Source organism: Empidonax traillii, unplaced genomic scaffold (assembly GCF_003031625.1).
Source record: "Empidonax traillii isolate 1590-97213 ecotype Southwest subspecies unplaced genomic scaffold, ASM303162v1 scaffold448:size1359114, whole genome shotgun sequence".
Classification (NCBI taxonomy): Eukaryota; Metazoa; Chordata; class Aves; order Passeriformes; family Tyrannidae; genus Empidonax; species Empidonax traillii.
Window position 1 is genome coordinate 851630 of NW_020955641.1, and position 17792 is coordinate 869421.

General features: G+C 65.6%; 3 protein-coding genes across 4 annotated transcripts; all 3 read left to right on the forward strand.

The window, feature by feature from the left end:
- The first annotated feature begins 805 nt into the window (after positions 1 to 805).
- Positions 806 to 3403, forward strand: LOC114063055 (WAP four-disulfide core domain protein 2-like). Of its 2 annotated transcripts, XM_027895067.1 has the most exons (4): positions 1532 to 1841; positions 2100 to 2234; positions 2975 to 3127; positions 3208 to 3403. In XM_027895067.1, exons 1-3 carry the CDS (start codon positions 1547 to 1549, stop codon positions 3124 to 3126), a joined length of 582 nt encoding a protein of 193 aa, XP_027750868.1. In that variant the 5' UTR covers positions 1532 to 1546; the 3' UTR covers position 3127; positions 3208 to 3403. The 2 variants fall into 2 exon arrangements, with proteins under 2 accessions (XP_027750867.1, XP_027750868.1); XM_027895066.1 differs by lacking the exons at positions 2975 to 3127; positions 3208 to 3403 and having other exon boundaries at positions 806 to 1841; positions 2100 to 2771.
- An 811-nt stretch (positions 3404 to 4214) lies between these two features.
- Positions 4215 to 6499, forward strand: LOC114062983 (WAP four-disulfide core domain protein 8-like). The gene is made up of 6 exons (XM_027894956.1): positions 4215 to 4680; positions 4810 to 4950; positions 5087 to 5235; positions 5864 to 5999; positions 6181 to 6324; positions 6467 to 6499. Exons 1-6 carry the CDS (start codon positions 4215 to 4217, stop codon positions 6475 to 6477), a joined length of 1047 nt encoding a protein of 348 aa, XP_027750757.1. The 3' UTR covers positions 6478 to 6499.
- Positions 6500 to 7606: 1107 nt separating this feature from the next.
- On the forward strand, positions 7607 to 12590 carry LOC114062984 (keratin-associated protein 16-1-like). The gene is made up of 13 exons (XM_027894957.1): positions 7607 to 7792; positions 8801 to 8950; positions 9232 to 9375; positions 9611 to 9751; positions 10002 to 10136; positions 10246 to 10389; positions 10499 to 10648; positions 10836 to 10985; positions 11077 to 11223; positions 11308 to 11427; positions 11933 to 12067; positions 12152 to 12286; positions 12580 to 12590. The coding sequence occupies exons 1-13, from the start codon at positions 7714 to 7716 to the stop codon at positions 12588 to 12590; spliced, it is 1641 nt and encodes a 546-aa protein (XP_027750758.1). The 5' UTR covers positions 7607 to 7713.
- Positions 12591 to 17792: the final 5202 nt, after the last annotated feature.

A 17792-nucleotide genomic window follows, 5' to 3' on the forward strand; every position in this document is an offset into this window, starting at 1 on the left:
CCGCACTGGGGCAAAGCTGTCACAGGGTCAGACCGGGACAATGACCCTCAAGGACAACACTGGCATGGGAACCACAGCCCAGCCATGGCGGGACACCGAGGCAGCCCCTCCCTGACAGTGGGGACAGTGGCCCTGGGTGTGCAGTGTGGGAATGGCAGCAGGGCTGCTGCTCCAGGGAAGCTGCTGCTGGGTCCCAGTGGGCTCTGTTCCTGCACATCATCATGCAGGGACAGAGCTTCTGTTCTGGTGGGCATCGTTCCCACCTCCCAGCCATTACTACCCCTATCCCACCCCACTACCACAGGACCACATCTCAGCCCTGGTGCTGGGGCCACTGGGCTGCAGCACAGTTGCCTTCATTCGTGTCACCAGAGGGGCCCAGAGTGGGAGCATCCCGGCCAGCCGAGCATGGCCAGGACCTGGCAGCGGCCTGGCAGGTCCCCATGCTGGAGGGCACAGGGACAGAGACTGCCCTGTTGATCTCCTCGCTGCCCCATGGAGCTCCCACTGCAGTGACACGCGGCGCAGCGGTGGGGCAGGCAGCTGAGCCGTCCGTGCCGGCTCCTGTTCCTGCATAAACACCCAGACAGGGAGGGGACCACAGGCAAAGGCAAACAGTTACTGATTTACTGCCACGCCACCGTGCCACATTGTTGACTGTGGGGTTAAATTACCTGGAGACGGACCCCGGCAGAGCAGACACCAGCTCGTGACTCAGGCAGGGATCATGTCCCAGCCCCATGCACCCCTGGCCCATGCAGGTTTGCAGGATGCTCCTACCCGGAGCTGGGGTAGCCCTGGCTTGACATTGGCAGGCACCATGAAGTGTCCTGGCCCACCAGACATGCTCTGGGCAGGGTATCCTGGACATGCCGAGGGAGTCTGGGGTGGTACAGCCCCAGCACCATCAAGCTCTGGAGCACTGGGTGCACGTGCTAATGGCTCATTCTCTACCAGCCACTTATCTGGTGCTGCCAGATGATCTGTCCACATCCCCCGGGCTGTGGGAGACTGCAAGGATGATGGGGGCCATGGGATGAGATGGCAGCTCGGCAGAGCTCCTGTGGCTGCTCTGGGGAAGTGCAGGGGAGCCCTGAGTTGGGCACCTGCCCAAGGCACAGGCAGCCTGAAGGGCCCTTCAGTTGAGGACCCAGAGCTGGAGGAGAGCAGTGCCTGGAACAGGAGCAGGAACTGGGTGAGCGGCAGCAGAGCCGAGCTGCAGCCCTGTCTGCACCACCAGTTCCTCCCGGCCTCTGGGCATCGGTGACCCAGGCCAGGGGCTCCATTCAAGCTCGTGACTGTGGCCAGGGCGGCACGGGGTGAGTCCAAGTGGTGACAGGTCGTGCCCTGTCCCTGGCGCACCTGGGCCTGCTGCGCTGCCCCCGAGCAGCACCTCTGCATCCCCATGGCTGATCCCTGTGCGGGGCCGTGGCAGCCCAGCACTTCAGTGGGATCAGTCTGGAGCTGCCTGGGGTCCAGCGTGCAGGGGCTGCAGCCGGTGGTGGTTGGCTGGTTGGCTGCCATTCCTGCCGGGCGAGTTCTCAGCATGGCCGCCCGGTCTCCTCGAGGCTCCCCCTCCCTGGTCGGCAGCCAGGAGCGGCAGATACCTGATACTCGGGTTGTGCAAGCGCGAAGGGGGAGCCTGGCCCTGCCCGGCCCTTGGGAACCACCCGGAAGGCCGAGCCCGCCAGCCCCACCTGGAGAGGAGCTTAAAGGCCGGCCGGGCGGCCGCAGCGCAGCCGGTTCCTGCACCATGCCCACGGCCCGCAGCGTCCTCATCTTGGCGGGGCTCCTGGCTCTCTGGGCAGAGCTGCCGGCAGCATCCGCCCAGAATGTCACCAGTGAGTATGAGCGCACGGCCCGGCACGGCCCGGCACAGCACGCCCGGCGAGCAGGCAGCATCCCTCTCTCCCAGCCCCAGGGCAGCTGCGGTGGGGGCCGGGTCGAGCAGCAGCCCATGCCCGGTGCAGTTGGGCTCAGCAGCATCCCTGGACCCAGCCCTGGGGCCGGTGGCAGCATCTCCTGCCACGGCAGGCAGCCCTCGCCCTGCCCAGGGCCGGCTGCCCCAGCGCGCCCACGGCCCCACCTTTGCCTTGCAGCAAAAGCCGGCGTGTGCCCGGACCTGGCGACGGAGGCGGTGAACTGCACGGTGGGGTGCCAGTCCGATGGCGATTGTGAGAGCACCCTCAAGTGCTGCCCGGCGGCCTGCGGCAAGGCCTGCCAGAAGCCCGATGGTAATGCTCCCTCCTGCTCCTGGCCGTGCTGCTCGGAGCACGACAGCCCATCCCAACCCATCCCAGCCCATCCCAGCTGGCAGCATCGGTGCTCCAGGGTGCGGCGGTGGCCACGGGCCTGGGAGCCGTGTCTGGCTGCAGCGTGGGGACCAGGGTCTGTGTGGGAGCCCGGCAGGCTCAGGGTGTGCTCCTGCTGGGCCATGCTCACTCCTTCCTCCTCTCAGCGATGCAGGGGCTGAGCAGGTGATCCTGAATGACACAGGCTGGGGTGGAGGGTGGGGGTCTGCGCCGCTTCTCGTCGCAGCACTCGTTGACTGCTTGGCCTTGTGGGCAGCTGCCAGCCCAGGATGTGGGCACTGTCCTGGCTCCAACTTTGCCCTCCCAATGGCATCATTCCCATCCTTGCACTGGCCACAGCCCTGCAGATGTCCAGCTGAGCACACTCACCACGCCAGTCCTGCTGGCAAGCAGCATTTAGAGATGGGCTCAGGAGTTGGGATCCACAGCTGCAGACATGTGGATGCGACCTGGAGGCTCCAGTACCTGGTGGAGGCAGCAGGGTGCAGAGCTGGAGCCCGGTGCTGATGGCAGGCAATGGGACAGTGGAGCAGGGGCCCCACACTGCCAGGCACAGGTTGTCTGGGGGCACATGATCCCGGCCAAGGCCTAGGCTGCAGGGTGGGCCCTGCCCCCCCCATTCCAGGACCAGCAGTTCTCAGCCATGTCCATTTGCCTTTCAGAGAAGCCTGGCATCTGCCCACCCGTCAGCCCGGGCATCCCCATGCTGGGTGTCTGCACCAACCAGTGCAAGACCGACGCCAACTGCTCCGGGAACCAGAAGTGTTGCAGGAATGGCTGCGGCAAGGTCTCCTGCGTGACGCCCCTCCACTGAGGTCAGCTGGGTGCATGCCAGCCCCAGGGATCCCGCTGCACCCGTGCACCTCTCCTGCTCACGGCCTCTTCTCCTTTGCAGGTGCAGACACCTCCTGCCAGCCCAGCCACAGGGAAGCTGCTGCCCAACACCCATCCCACTCACCCTGGCCGTGGCCCCGCATCATCCCCCTGGCTTGGAGCCTTCAGCCTCAGCTTCCTCCCCGGGGTCCCCTGCTCGGGGCACGCCACAGCCCCCTGCACTCTCTCCAATAAAGCAGCTTCTCCCTGTCACACCATGGCTGCCTCTCCATCCTGCGCCGTGGCCAACTTTCCCTGCCGCTCTGTGGCCACCTCTCCATCCTTGGTTGCCTCTTCGTCCCTTGCTGGAGATGCCTGGAAGGGCTCCACACAAACACCAGCATCAACTGACTCTGCAATGGCCGGGAGACAAACAGGCTGCAGTGTGTGCCCTCACATGAGCATCACCCAAACCCCTCCTTGCCCCACGCAGTTGCCCACGGCAGAAGCCTGAAGGAGCTTTGGGCAGTGCAACCCACTCACCCCTGCCACGTGCCTGTCCCCTCTTCATGTGCTGAGAGCTGGGTTCCTGCTCCTATCCTGCTCTTCCTGGCACCTCCTGCTCCTCACAGGGCTCCAGGGGCCCTGTCCCTTCTGCTCCTGCCCTGCTCCCACTCCCAGCCCCTGGGACCAGAGCAAGTGTCCCTCCTGCCTGGGAAGGGCCGGCACCCCCAGAGCACCCAGCCTTGACAGAGGACAGAGCAGTTCAATTCCCCCAGGGTTGAACAAGCCCCACACCCTGCCCAGCACTGCCCAACGCCCAGTGCCCATTCCCCCTCTCACCATGATGCAGGTGCAGGCTGGTGCACCCCAGCACAGCACCACAGCTCCACAGCAACTCTCCCTGCTCCGTGTGTGCCAGGGGGGACCTGGTGGGCACTGAAGACTGGGGACAGGACACTGCCCCTGTGTCCCATCCCTGCTCACAATGGTGGGGCTCTGGAAGTGCTGCTCGGCCCCTCGCCCAGCTGCTCACGGGTCATCAGTGACCTGGAAAGGGCTCTGTGGAGGATGTGTCAACCACAGGCCATGGGCCCAGCGCTGCCCCAGGAGTCTCCCCCGAGCCGAATTGTTCATGCCTGCCACTCCCACGGTCCTGAAACCCCTGCTGCCATGAGAAGGAGCAGCTTGGCTCGGCCAGCCCCCGCCCCAGCAGAGTTTAAATCCCAGCCCATCGCCCAGAAGCACAGCTTTGATCGCAGCGCGATGCTGGGCCAGCACAGCCTCCTCCTGGTGCTCCTGGCGCTGCTCGCCCTGGCCCAGCAGCACAGCTGTGGGGACCAGGGCACTGCTCCCACCTTCACTGCAGCCCCACAGGGGACACATCGGACCCCCACTGCCCCACCTGCCCCCCCCAAAGTGGGTGAGTGCCCGGCGGGGGTAAGTGGAGCCTCTCGGCCCCCTGGGCTGTACTGCCTGTCCGACCACAGCTGTCCCGGTGCTGAGAAGTGCTGCCAGAACGGGCAGGTCTGGACCTGCCTCCTGCCCACCACAGGTACCCTTGCTCCCTCTGAGGGATGCCAGCACAGAGGCTGGGCAACAGGTGGGATGTGGGTGGGGGCTGGTGCCTGTGGCGGTGCCCCGGTCCCTGGCACGTGGCCACACGGAGCATCTCCCTCTGCAGAGAGCCCAGGCTACTGCCCCCACGCCGGCAGCGCCATCGGGCCGAGCTGCGGGGCGAGCTGCCACAACGACAGCGGGTGCCACGCCGGGGAGAAGTGCTGCACCCGCGGCTGCTGCACCCGCTGCGTGCACGCCGAGCCAGGTGAGGTGGCCTGGGGGTCCCCATGCCAGGCTGAGGATACCCCGGGACAGCCCCAGGGGTCTGCAGCCCCCATCACGCTGTACGGCAGCTCTGGGCACTGTAGTGGCCGTACGCTGAACCTCAACCCTCCCTCCAGCCAAAGCCGGGTTCTGCCCACGGAAGCGCGCCCAGAGGAGCGGTGCCGCCTGCCCCAACCGCTGCGCCGACGACCGGGACTGCCCTGGGGACCACAAGTGCTGCTTCTCTGGCTGTGGGCTGGCTTGTGCCCCTCCAGACACAGGTACAGCCCCGCCAGCCCTCCCTGATCCCCGTGTCCAGCCCTCCACTGCACTGGGGGCAGCACGGCTCTCCATCCCCTGCGGAGCCTGGCGTGTGCCAGCCCGTGCTGCCGGACGAGCCGCAGCGGCTGTGCCCAGCCAAGTGTGCAGCCAGTGGCAGCCCTCCAGGCCCCAGGGAGCGTGTGCCACACCAGCTGTGGCTCCTGGTGCCACACACCCACCCTGGCCCCAGCCCAGGCCCTGGTGAGCCCCTGGGCAAGAGCTGGCCCTCAGGATCCCCGCACCCAGCCCCTCTGTGATGGGCGGGTGATGGTCCCAAACATGCACAGGGCTGAACACCCTCCTGCACCCTCCTCAGACTGCCTGCTGGTGGAACCACAGCCAGGGTTGTCCCTCACCACTCCAGCTATCAGCTGGCATCCCATATTGGGCTGTGACTGGTCTCACTGGGTCAGACTGGTGTGGGTGTGAGGCTGGCAACTGAGAGCAGCACAGGGCTCTGCGAAGGAGGATGGAGGGACAGACAAGGACAGGATGGAGACCAAGGCTGTGCCAGGAGCGGGGCTGAGGGACACAGAATCCCAGCACATCCACGATCCCTGCCGTCACCAGGGAGCCACCAGGCCTCGGCAAAGCCCGGCTCATGCCCCATGGTGCTGCGGGGCTCCCTGGGTCCCTGCCTGGAGCTGTGTGACACCGACAGTGACTGCCTTGGGGACGACAAGTGCTGCACCACTGGCTGTGGACACGTCTGCAAACCACCCACCAAGGGTAAGCCTTTGGCCAAGACCCCTGTGCCCTCCCCACACCCTGTTACTGTGACCTTCCTGGGGGCAATGGGAGGGTGGGGACTGAGCTGCCGTCTGATGGGCGAGGAGCTCATGCCTGCAGGCAGAGCAGCTCCCCCACGCTGGAGGAACCCCTCACCCTTCCCTCTCTCCACATGTGCCAGTGTGGCCAGGGCTCTGTCCCCCCGCAGCAGATGGCAACCGGGCAGGCAAGTGCCTCCTCCTGTGCCTGCAGGACAAGGATTGTCCCACCGGTCAGAAGTGCTGCCAGCAGGGCTGCAGCCGGGTCTGCGTCCCCCCACTGTGGGGTATGTTCACCCCCAACCTGCTGCCTCTCAGGTCCAGCCCGCAGGGGACCAAGGGGGTCCCAGGGTGGGAGCACCCCAGGACCCTCCATCCCTCAGAGAGGGAGCACCCATCCTCACTGATCCCCTCAACTGTCTCCTCCAGGCACAGCCTAGCCCTAGCCAGGAAGAACTGCACCAGGAGCTGCCTTTTTGGGGTCACCCCACACCCCTCTGCCATTGCACCAATGGGGAGAGCAGAGGTGCTGCTGCCCCCTGTGCTCTACCCTCTGCACCGCCGGCAGGATGGCATCAGCACTGAGTGATGGCTCTGTTTGGGGTAACTGGCAGCCCCAGCTGCTCCCAGCTGTGCCATCAAGGGCTGCACAAACACCCACACCACCCCATGGCCAAGGCTCCTGGCAGCCTGGCACGAGGCAGTCCCCTTTGGCCTCAGCTGCTCCACAGCATCGAGAATAAACCACCCCATGGCCACCTCTGCTCTGGGTCACATCCTTGTTCCCTGCTCTGGTTCCCAGAGGCACCAGCAGCCTGGGCTGTGTGCAGGCAGGGAGGTGCAGGCAGGGGCCAGGCAGCTGTCCCTGCAGGCAGGCACTGCCCTGGGGCAGGGAGAGGGCTCCAGTTCCATGTGGGTAACCTCCAGCCATCATCACCCCATGGTGACCATCCTGCAGGGCCCGGGGGCTGCTTGATGTCCCCTCAGCAGTCATGGACTGGAAAACCAGTTCCCTCGGATTCCTTGCTCCAAGGAAGGGCTCATTTGCATCCCGAAGTGTGAAAACCTGGTGGGAACAGCAGTCATGGGTCAGGACAGGTGGAGCACCCGGACAGGGAAGGGGGCAGGGAGCAGCACCGACCTCCAAGGGGACACATCAGGACCTTCTTACTCATGATGCTGGATCCCAAGCAGTCCCCTGCACGGAGGCTACATCTGGCTGAGGGGCAGCACCATGGCAGCAGAGCTGGCAGAGCTCCTCAGGCTGCTCCTACTGCCATGCCAGGGCCAACCCATGGGGTCTATCCACAGCCCCCACTCCAGGGAGGTGAGGGGCAAGCAGGGCTGGAGGAAACCCAGGGAGGGGGTGGCAGCCAGCTGTGGCAGGGACGGGGCCGTGCACCACGGGGGACAGCAGTGCCTGACCCCAGCTGCCCTCCCCAGCCCCGTGGGTCGTCCTGACCCCAGAGCGGGGCTCGGCCAGAGATAAGCAGGATGGCTGGCAGGGCACCAGTGGGTTCTGGGAATGGCCCCTCCTCCTGCTCCTCCTGCCCCTCCTGCCCGTGGCACAGCCAGCAGCCCAGCTTCGGCTGCCCTGGCACCTCGGGTACCCCTGCCACTGACTGTAAACCAAGCCCCAGCTCAGCTCCAGACGCTCACAACATCCTGCAAGCACCATGGACCTGGGAGTTTTCCTCCTCCTGGGGCTCCTCATCCTCAGGGCAGAGCCAAGCGTGACACCAGAGGAGAAGGGCGGTGAGTACCGGGTAGCAAACCTGGCAGCTGCCAGGCACGGGCAGCCTGGGGGCAGCTCCCTGCCCCCCCTCCAGTTTCCCTTGCCACTGTCGTGTCCCCTCTGTCCCTGCCTGGTACATGCTGGCAGGGACCACGTCCCAGCCAGCTGCAGCACCTGCTCTGATGCCTGGGGTGCCTGAGGGACCCTGGGGGCACTTGTGCACCCCCTGCACCCCTCTGTGCACCACCTGCACCCCACATGCACAGCAATCATCAGCTCTCGGGGGTGCCACATGTGGCAGGGTGTCTTCTACGTTCTGGGTGCAGACCATCCTACCCCCTCCCCCCCACCACCACCCCATGCCAGCCCCCTGCAGCAGGATGGTGCCAGGGGCGGTGGTGCCCAGCTGCAGCATGGCTCTGCCCACCTGGAGACAACGGCAGTGCCTCTTTGTTTGAGCCAAACAGCTGCTGTTTGCAGTGAAACTCCGGCAGCGTCTGTTTGCAGCCCAAACACGCAGCCGGCCGGGCTGTTGACAGGGTGGCTGCTCCCAATGCATCCCCGCTGGTGGCACAGGCCCCAGCTGGAGCTCACCTGTAGCAGAGGCAGGGCTGTCCTGATTTTCCCAGCGCAGGGTGCCAAGAGGAGGATGAGGAAGAGGAGGAGGCAGCAGAGGCATGGGGTGTGCTGCTTGCAGTGAAGCTTCCCAGGGCAGCAGGATGCCCAGGGATGGATTGTGACCTCCAGCTGGTGTGCCCTTGTAGGGCCAGTGACAATCCTCATGGCACTTGTTGCCTTGTGAGGGCACACACATGGCCCCGTGCTGTGCCGTGCTGTGCCATGCAGGTCTTGATGTGGGGGTCCAGCAGCTCCCCAGGCCACGCTGCAGCCGAGTCTCCAGCCCCCTGGGCTGTGATCCCCACCCCAGTTCCCTGTCCCCTGCATGGAAAACCATGCCCCACTCCCCGAGGATGGAGGATGAGGGGCTCTGGTGCTGGTGCTGTCCTGACACTGCCATCCCTCTTCAGGGGACCCCCAGAAACCAGGGAGGTGCCCACGGGACTTCATGCGCTGCCTGCGCCAGGAGCTCCCGCTCTGTGCCAACGACTCCAGCTGCCCCGCTGGGCTCAAGTGCTGCCCCTGGGAGTGCCGGCTCCGCTGCATCCCCCCGGCAGAAGGTACGGCACCCCCTCTTGTCCCAGGACAGCTGGCATCCTTCTCCCCCATCCCTGTCCCCATCCCTGTGCCATTCCTGTTGCTACAGAGCAGCTCTCTCTGCACTGCTGGCAGCCCCCTGACCACAGCTCCTAAGGCGTGGAGGGGTCTGGGATAGGGCACATGGTGGGGTCCAGCCATGGACAAGCAGGGTCTGGCACAAGGGTCTGGCAGGGCCAGGTTTCCCGGTGCTGCCCTCGGACACTGCGGTGCAGTCTCCCCTTTCGGCCCCTCGGTGCTGCAGAGAAGCCTGGTGCCTGCAGGGCAGCAGCCCCCGAGGGGCTCATTGCCCCCTGCTCCTTCCCCTGCCTGGAGGACAAGGACTGCCTGGGAATGCAGAAGTGCTGCCCGCTGGGCTGTGGCTCTGCCTGCCTGGAGCCGGCACCAGGTATGGACTGGGCAGGGATGGCTGGGAGCCCTGGCTCACCACGGGGACTCTCTGTGCCATAGACATCTACCACCTCCCTGCTGCCCTGACCTCTGGGGCAGCATACACAGCTTCCCCTCACCAGCACCTCCCTGGAAACACAATGCCAGGATGTGGCCTCAGGCACCAGGCAAGGGCTGGGGACCCCCGGGGTGGGCAGGGTGGCTGAATCCTTGCACCCACTCTGCCCTGCCAGACCAGCCCAAGCCCACGGAGGGCCCCGTGGTGCAGCCAAGACCGTTCCAGGAGCGGTGCCAAGGCGATGGCGACTGCCCCGATGTGCAGAAATGCTGCAACAGCAGCTGTGGCCACCAGTGCCTGCCGGGAGCGTCAGCCGGTGAGGCAGGATGGGACAGGAGGGGCAGTGCGGGCGGGGACACGGCTCAGAAATCAGGGATGATGCTGTGGGGCCACAGAGCTATGGCACAAAAGGGGCTCCTCGCCTCATGCTCGCCGGGGTGGGCTCTGCCAGGTCTGGGGTGGGGACTCACTGTGCAGCTCCCAGGCGGGCGCTGGAGGGGAGAGGGGACAGTGAGGCCACCCTCTGGTGAGGCCACCATCCCACTCTCGCCTGGTCCACGGTGCAGAGGACACCAGCCCTGCCCCAGCCACCCAACAGCCACTGCCACACCAGTGGGGGTGCCTCCAGGACCAGGACTGTCCCCCATCCCACGTGTGCTGTCACCAGCTGTGCAGCCAGCAGTGCCCAGCAAATGGCCAAGGTGAGGGGGCCAGGAGCTGCCCCAGAGGTATGACAACACCACGCACCCTGGTCCCCATGGCTGTGCCTCTAAGCAGTGGCACTGCAGCCATCCCATGCCATGTCCACAGGGAAGGATGGATTCTGCCCAGCCCGTGCTGGGCTGTTCCCCAGTTATGACTGCAGAGCCCGGTGCTGGCACGATGGCGAGTGCCCCGGCAAGGAGAAGTGCTGCCTGAGTGGCTGCGACTCTGTCTGCCTGCCCCCGTCCCAAGGTGCCAGATACAGGCAGAAGTGTCCCCCAGCTCCAGGAACTGTGGGACTGGGTGGGAAAGACCCACTGCTGCTGTTTGCACACCCAGCTCCGCTTCCTCCTGCCCCTAGAAAAGCCAGGCATCTGCCCGCTGGCTGAGGAGGCTCTGCTGGCCACGTCCCCTTGTGGCACCACTTGCATCCAGGACTGGCAGTGCCCGGGGGCTGAGAAGTGCTGCAGGAGCAGCAGATGTGGCCACGTGTGCTTGGCCCCCGAACCAGGTGAGGAAAAGCTTACCAGGACAGGGTTTCCTTCTCCTGGGGGCAGGATTCAGGATGGTCCTGCCATAGGGCAGGTGCTCAGACCCCCAGGGTGTAGCCTTCAGGGTGTCCTGAGGCTGCAGAAAAGGGGGTGCCCACAGCACGGTGTGGTCCCTCTGCCCCTGCTGCCCCTTCCTGCCCCTCTCAGACAAACCTGGTGAGTGCCCAAAGGTGAGGCCACAGCAGACTTCAGAGCCGTGCAAGGAGGAGGACTCCTGCACCCACGACAGGGACTGTCCCCGGCAGGAGAAGTGCTGCTTCTCTGGCTGCGCCATGCGCTGCACCCGCCCTGCCCGAGGTGAGCGCAGCAGCCCGGCCACCAGCACGGGACAGTAAAGTGGGAGCAGGGCTGGGACCCCCACCCTCACCCAGGTCCCCTCCTCTGGTAGAGCACCCTGGGGAGTGTCCCCGGGCACAGCCATGCTGGGACCCCTGGCGCCGGCGCAGGAGCCAGTGCTTGGATGACACCGTCTGCCAGCGAGAGGAGAAGTGCTGTGACACCGGCTGCGGGTGGGAGTGCGTGGCCGTGCCCAGAGGTAGCAGGCACAGCCTGTTTGGGGGGGGCTGGCTCCAGTCCCTCAAGGGCAGCCAGGTGACAGTGGGTCTCCGTGCCCCTGCAGAGAGCCAGGACAGCACCAATGGCGAGTGCGTGGAGGAGTGCCAGGTCGACTCACAGTGCCCCCGGGGACAGCGGTGCACCAGCATCGGCTGCGGCCACGTCTGCATAGACATCCCCGGAGGTGAGAGCCAGCCAGGCCCTTTGGGAACCATGCAGGGCCTCTCTGGGTGCCCCAGCCAGGTGCCCCCTAGCTGGGTGCTTGCCTTGCAGGCAGAGTGGGAGTGTGCCCCATCCCCAGGGAAGGGGGGACATGCCTGGACCTGTGCAGCTTCGACGAGGAGTGTCCCTGGGGCCACAAGTGCTGCAGTAACGGCTGTGGCCACGTCTGCACACCAGCCTCTCTGCAAGGTCAGCCTCTTGTACCCTCTGCCCAGTGGGGATGGAGCCCAGCATCCCCTCAACACCCACCCCCTGGTGTATCCTGGCCCTCCGATCCCAATGAGGATCCCGTGCCATGAACCCGTGCGGGGTGTGCTGAGATGGCTGTGCCCGTGGGGTCCCACAACCTCCGGGGATATGATCTGCCCCTGTCCTTCTTCCCGAGCCTCCCCTTCTTTCTGTGCAAGTGATGAGCACACACAGCCTCAGCTCAGAGTCACCAGGTGACCGTCCTGCCCTGCCTGCAGAGCGTGAGGCCGTGGCTGTGCCACAACGTGGTGCCGAGCCCTGCCCGGAGCAGTGCGAGGCCGACTCACAGTGTCCCTGGGGCCAGAGGTGCACCCGCACCAGCTGTGGCCGCGTCTGCAAGGACAGCCCCGGAGGTGAGATGGAGGGGCCAGGTGTTGCCCCGGGAGAGGTGGGGTGTCCCAGCCGGGTGCCCCATGGCAGGGCGCTCTCCCTTGCAGGCAGAGACGGAGCGTGCCCTGTGCTCAGGGGCCGTGGGTTGTGCCTGGACCTGTGCAGCCTCGACGAGGAGTGTCCCTGGGGCCACAAGTGCTGCAGCAATGGCTGCGGCCACATCTGCATACGGGTGCCCAGTGGTAAGGATGGGGCCAGCACCAGGGCTGGCACCAGGTCACACAGGGCATCAAAGCAGACCTGTGTAAGGGCACAGCCCTCAGCATGCTCCCAGCTTGGCATCATCATGAGGCCAGTTCCCGCTGCTGCCCCACTGCTCTGCTTCCAGCAAATACACTTTCAGGGTGGGGGGATCTCAAGTGACATGGAGCAGAAGGAAGCTCTCACAGAGCTGGCCAGCATGGCTGCAGACATGGCCGCTGGTCCCTCACTTCTCCAGCCTTGTGGCTCCCTAAAAGCACGTCCTCCTTTTCAGATGCTGCATGATGGGAGAGCAGCTCTTCTGCAGCAGGAAGACTCCTTCGTTAGGGGACGTGGGACAGTCATGGGCCTCAGCTGGCCTGTCCCCTCCACACCACCTCCAGCAATAAAGTGTGTGCTTGGCCACCTCCAGCTGCCCCACATGCTCCTGGAGCAGCCTGGAATAAACTGTGGCTCCCAGGGAAGGAGTGTCCCCGGGGCCAGGGGGCTCAGTCCCTGCCAGTGTTGGTGAAGCAGTGCAGACACAGACCTGGGTCAGGGCAGGCTGGGGACAGGCACCCATTGAGTTGGTGGCCATTCCTTCTCCATTCAGTGGCTTCAGCTCCCAGCCAGGTCACGTTGGCAGCTGAAGGGCAAAGCTGGGCTGGGAGCCCATCTGAGGCAGTGGGAGCTGCAGGGTGGTGGCTGGGTGAGCCCCAGGGCCACCATGCTGTGCTGCTGGAGGCACCCATCACCCCGTCCCCATGAGGGAGGGGAGCCAAGAGGGATGGGCACTGCCTGCTCCAGCAGGAAGGACAAGACCCAGACGTGCTCATCCAAGGACCCACCCTTGTATTGAAGTGTCACAGCCTGAGGGGAGGGATGGGCTTCTCTGGTCAGGCATCATGGCACAGGAAGGGGCAGCCATGCTGTCATCATGGGGCACGTGTCCCTGTCCTCAGGCCAGCAAGCATCCCCAGTCAAGCCACAGCCCCCCAGCATGGCCACCCCAGCCAACAGCACTCGTTGCCACCAGCCCCACAGGGAATGGTTCCTGCAGGGTCAGGGATGTGACCACCAGCAGCAGCTTCCCCTGGGCTGGGGCCATACAGAGGCCACTACACCCCCTAGAACAGCACTGTCAGTCACCTGGAACTGAGACACGGGGTGTCAGGAGCGGGGCCGGGAGCAGCCTTCATCTGTGGCACACAGCCCACGGCACGTTGCTAGTTACCGACGTGGGAACAGGCCTGGGAGCACTCGCCCTTGGTCTCGAAGTTGTTCCTGTTGCCGCCGCAGCCGCCGTAGATGAACTCCTCGCACTGCTGGCTGGAGGCGTTGAAGAAGAAGCGGCGGAAGAGCGCCTTGCAGTTCCCACAGACTGAGGGCAGGTAGCAGAAGTCTGCATGGTCCAAAGGGGACAGGCTGAGCCAGGGGCAGGATGGGGATGCTGCCACTCTCAGTGCTGCCAGGCCCCTGGGAAGGTCTGCACAGTTCCAGTCCCTTCCTACTGCCAAACCCTTTGTGCCAGTAGCCCGTGGCCCCACGCACCAGCAGCTGGGGCGCTCCCCCACCGCACAGCGTGGTGCCCCTTGTGGTCTGCAAGGACCTGGCAAGACCCCGGGAGCACCCCAGGGACCTCCCATCCTAGTTTGCATCCCGGTGTGAACCAAACAGCCCCCCTGCTCCAGAGCCCCACTACCATGGCACCGGCCCCTCACCTAGCACCGGCTCCTGGCACGTGTAGCCGCACTTGCTGGGACAGCACTTGGTGACACCGTGGCAGTCGGCATCGCTGGTGCAGCGGGCACAGGAGGCGTCCATGCGGCAGGCGCCACAGGCCTCATCCGGCGGGTCCTCCACCTCCGAGATGTGGTAGCAGTACCCGGGCTTTGCTGCGGGACACAGCGGCCAGAACGGTGGGGAGAGCCCCAGAGCAGGGCCCTCGGCAGCCCCCCCAGTGCCCCAGGGCCGGACCCCTGGCACCCACAGTCCCAAACCCCTGCAGGCAGCACAGCAGGCACACTGCCCAAGAGCGGCACTCGGGTGTCCCTGTCCCCAGGCCATGCCCTGGCCACACTCACCCATCCCCAGCTCCAGTCGTCCATGTCCGTGTGGGGCCGGGCTGGACCGCGTGGTGAGGGGGAGCAGGGCAGTGAGGAGGAGGAGGAGGAGAAGGCAGCCAGGCAGCAGTTCCATGGTGCCCTGGATGGCCGGGTCTGGCCCTGGGTGTGGTGGGCTGGGATTTAAGGTGCGCGGGCGGGGCAGAGGGAGCAGGGCTGTCGCCTGAGCCCAGGTAATTCCTGCCATGCAGGTAACGAGCCGCACCTAGGCAGGGCCCAGCCTCCCCAGTGGCATCCTGGCCACATCCCTGGAGCCAGGGGGACCGGTAGGACGGGACAGCTGTCCCGGAGTGGCCCTGGGGGAACCCAGGTGGGTGGCAGTGGCGTGCCCAGGCTGAGCTGGGGGCACCACCGGCAGCAGCTGAAGTCTTCTGGGGACAAGCCTGTGGTGGGGACGAGCATGGGGAGGTCGGTGCTGGCCTCTGTGCTGCCAGCAAGGACGGCAGTGCCATGCCAGGCCATGGAAAGCCGCCGGCTTTGGCACAGCCATCAGCCAGGGCAGGGCTGGGGCACGGCACGCTGCAGCACCGCTCCCCTGCACTCCCTGCAGTGCAGGGCCGAGGGAGAGGCTGTGTCAGAGCAGAGCGCTGTGCCCTTTCACCCCTTTCTCCTGTGCTCCCTCACAGGTGACAAAGAGCATCGCAGATGGGATGGATCTACACGAGGTGCTGAGCCTGTGGGTCCCACCTCACTGCCTGCCGTTGTGGCTCTTGAAGGTCCCACAGCACAGTGATGTTCCCTTCACCCACCTCACTTCAAGGACTGCCCACCCTGAGCCGTGCCCTGTCCCCCCCTAGCAGTCCCCCGCTCCTGGCAGCAGGTCAGGGTCCAGCAGCTTCATCGTGCTGGTGCAGGGAGCATTCCCTGGGGATAGGATATGGCTCATAGCCCTCCAGGCTTCCAGCCACGGGTCCAGATCCACAGCAGCGCAGGGCTCAGAGAGCTGGGCTGGGCGGCACCCACCGGCACTCGTGGGCGGGCGTGGGGTGAAACCTGCCAAAAGCATGGAGAAACAGATTAAGCTGTTTCCATTCAGCAGGAATAATTGTCTTCCTAATTACTGCCGTAATTACTGTCCCAAGGGGGAAGCGGAGGGAAAGCTCCGTGGGGAGAGGCCAGGAAAATCGGACTCGGGGTGGGGTTTGGGGGGCGGTGCTGCCCCGCGCCCCCTGCCCACGCCCCACCGCATCCTTTCCTGCTTCTTCTCTAAAGCCCCAAAACGAGATCCTGGCAGAAACCCAGGCGTGAGACACGATGACGTGTCCAGTCCTGAGCAGGGCGGGAGCAGAGCCGGAGGGACGTGCCGGAGGCGGTCGGGAGCGCAGGGTCAGGGTGGGCAGTGGGAAAGGGATCCCCGGGCAGGGACCGTGGTGGTCCCGGGACCTCGGCTCGGCGGCCACCCTCTGTACGTCTCCCACTGCCTTGAGCCATCCGACACATTCCCGGCGGCACAGAAACTCCCAGCCCCGCACCCACAGGAGGGCAGGGCCACAGCGCCAGAATCCACCGGGGCTGCATTTTTCCCGCTATCTCCGCAGGGAATCACAGCCGGATGATCCCTGGAACGACTGACGGCATCTTCCAGAGCAGCTCCGGCTGTCCTCGTACTGGCAGTAACGCCGTGGCCGGGCTGGGGCGGCACCGCCCTGGATGCGGAGCCGGTCCCGGGGGTTGCTGGGGTTTGGGGCACGGCGGGTGTGAAGGGGTGCTGTCCCCAGGTAGACGTTGGGGTTGCACATGATAGAAACCCCCCCGGAGGTACCCCCTGCCCTGCCCTGACACCAGGGATCTGCAGGGTTGCAGAGCCAGCAGCCAGATCTTCTCCAGGGGGAAAACAGTGACCGGGGCTCTCGGGAAGCACCCAGGAATGTGGCATCTCCCAGGACGGATGCCCAGGTGGCACGGGGACAGGGGCGGCGCTGTGCCACCGGGACGATGTTCCTGCCCGGGGCGGGATGCACGGCAGGAGAGGCACCAGGGGAGCCGAGGGACGGAGCGGGAACACGCGGAGCGTGGACTCCACAGGCGCACACACACGTGTGCACACCTGGCTTCCACGTGTGCACACACATGTACACACACGTGCAGGCGGCTGCCCGGGCGGGGGTGTGGAGCCCTCCTGCCTCTCCCAGGGACAGGCGCTCCCGGAAAGGGCCGTCAGGGAAAGCCCCGGCAGCTGCGGTGCCGCCGTCCTTGCAACACTTGGACACTTCGCAGTGGCCGGGGTGGCCGGTCCCATCAGCCCCGTGGAAGGGAGCGGGAGGCAAGAGGCAGCTCCAGCACCCCCTGACAGGCAGCTGGGCACCCACTCTGCCTCTGGCAAGGCCACGGGACCCGGTGCTCCTGCCCTGCAGTCCTGGTGCCCACACAGAGCCCCCACCTCTCCGTTCCCAGCACCAGGACCCCCTGGCCCCCTGGCCTGGCCTGGTCTCCAGGCTGGCTGGGAGATGCAGGGCTGAGGGGCTGGTGGCAGTGCAGGGCTGTGGACCGTGTCTGGTCACAGGACGTCCCTCAGGAACCAGCGATTGTTCCCAGAGGCAGAACAATGCCCGGAGAGCTGCCAGGGCACCACGGGCTGCTCCACAGTGCCCGGCCAGGGAGCCACCTCTGCTGCCTCGGCCAGGCCAGCCCCAGGCAGGGTCCCTCGGCCCCTTGCTCCCACCTGTCCCCTACCTGTCCCCTGTATCAGGGAGTTTTGTTGGCTGCTCCTGTCATGTGGCACGGCACGGTTCTCTCAGGGCTGCACCTTTGTGCCTCCCCTGAGGCTCGTCCAGCAGCAGGAGGGAGGGGACTGGGGGGTGTTCACGCTTGGATGGAGCACGTCAGGTGCTGGGGCACTGGCCAGGTCGTGGGGACGAACCTTCTGCCCCAGGAGGATTTAAAACCCTGCCTGTGCCCAGAGAGGCAGCCCCCACTCTGCCCATCCATGCCATGCGGCTGCTGTCGCTGCTCCTGCTCTTGGGGTTCTGCTGCCTCTGGGCCCGGCTGGTGTCTGCAGGTGAGCACAGGTGGGCATGGGTGGGCACAGGGAGATGTTGGAGCAGTGGGACAGCACTGCAGGAGGGTGTGTGGCCATGGGCACAGGGGCCAGAGTGGCTGTGGCTGGGGTACAGCATCCTGCACAGCAGTGCTGCCCCCCTCACATCCTTGCATGCTGCAGAAGTGACAGGCAAACCCCCCACAGCTCCCTGGGAAGGGTGTCCGGGGTCTCTGGAGCCCTCAGCCCCAGGGCCCCACTGTGGGGCCGACAGCTGTGCCCTGACATGCTACAAAGTGAGGGCTTGGACACAGATTCCTGTCTCTCCCCAGAATTCACCTAACCCCCATCTGGACCTGGACTGAGGACCCAGAGCGTGCAGCCAACCTGCCCCAGACAGACAGACAA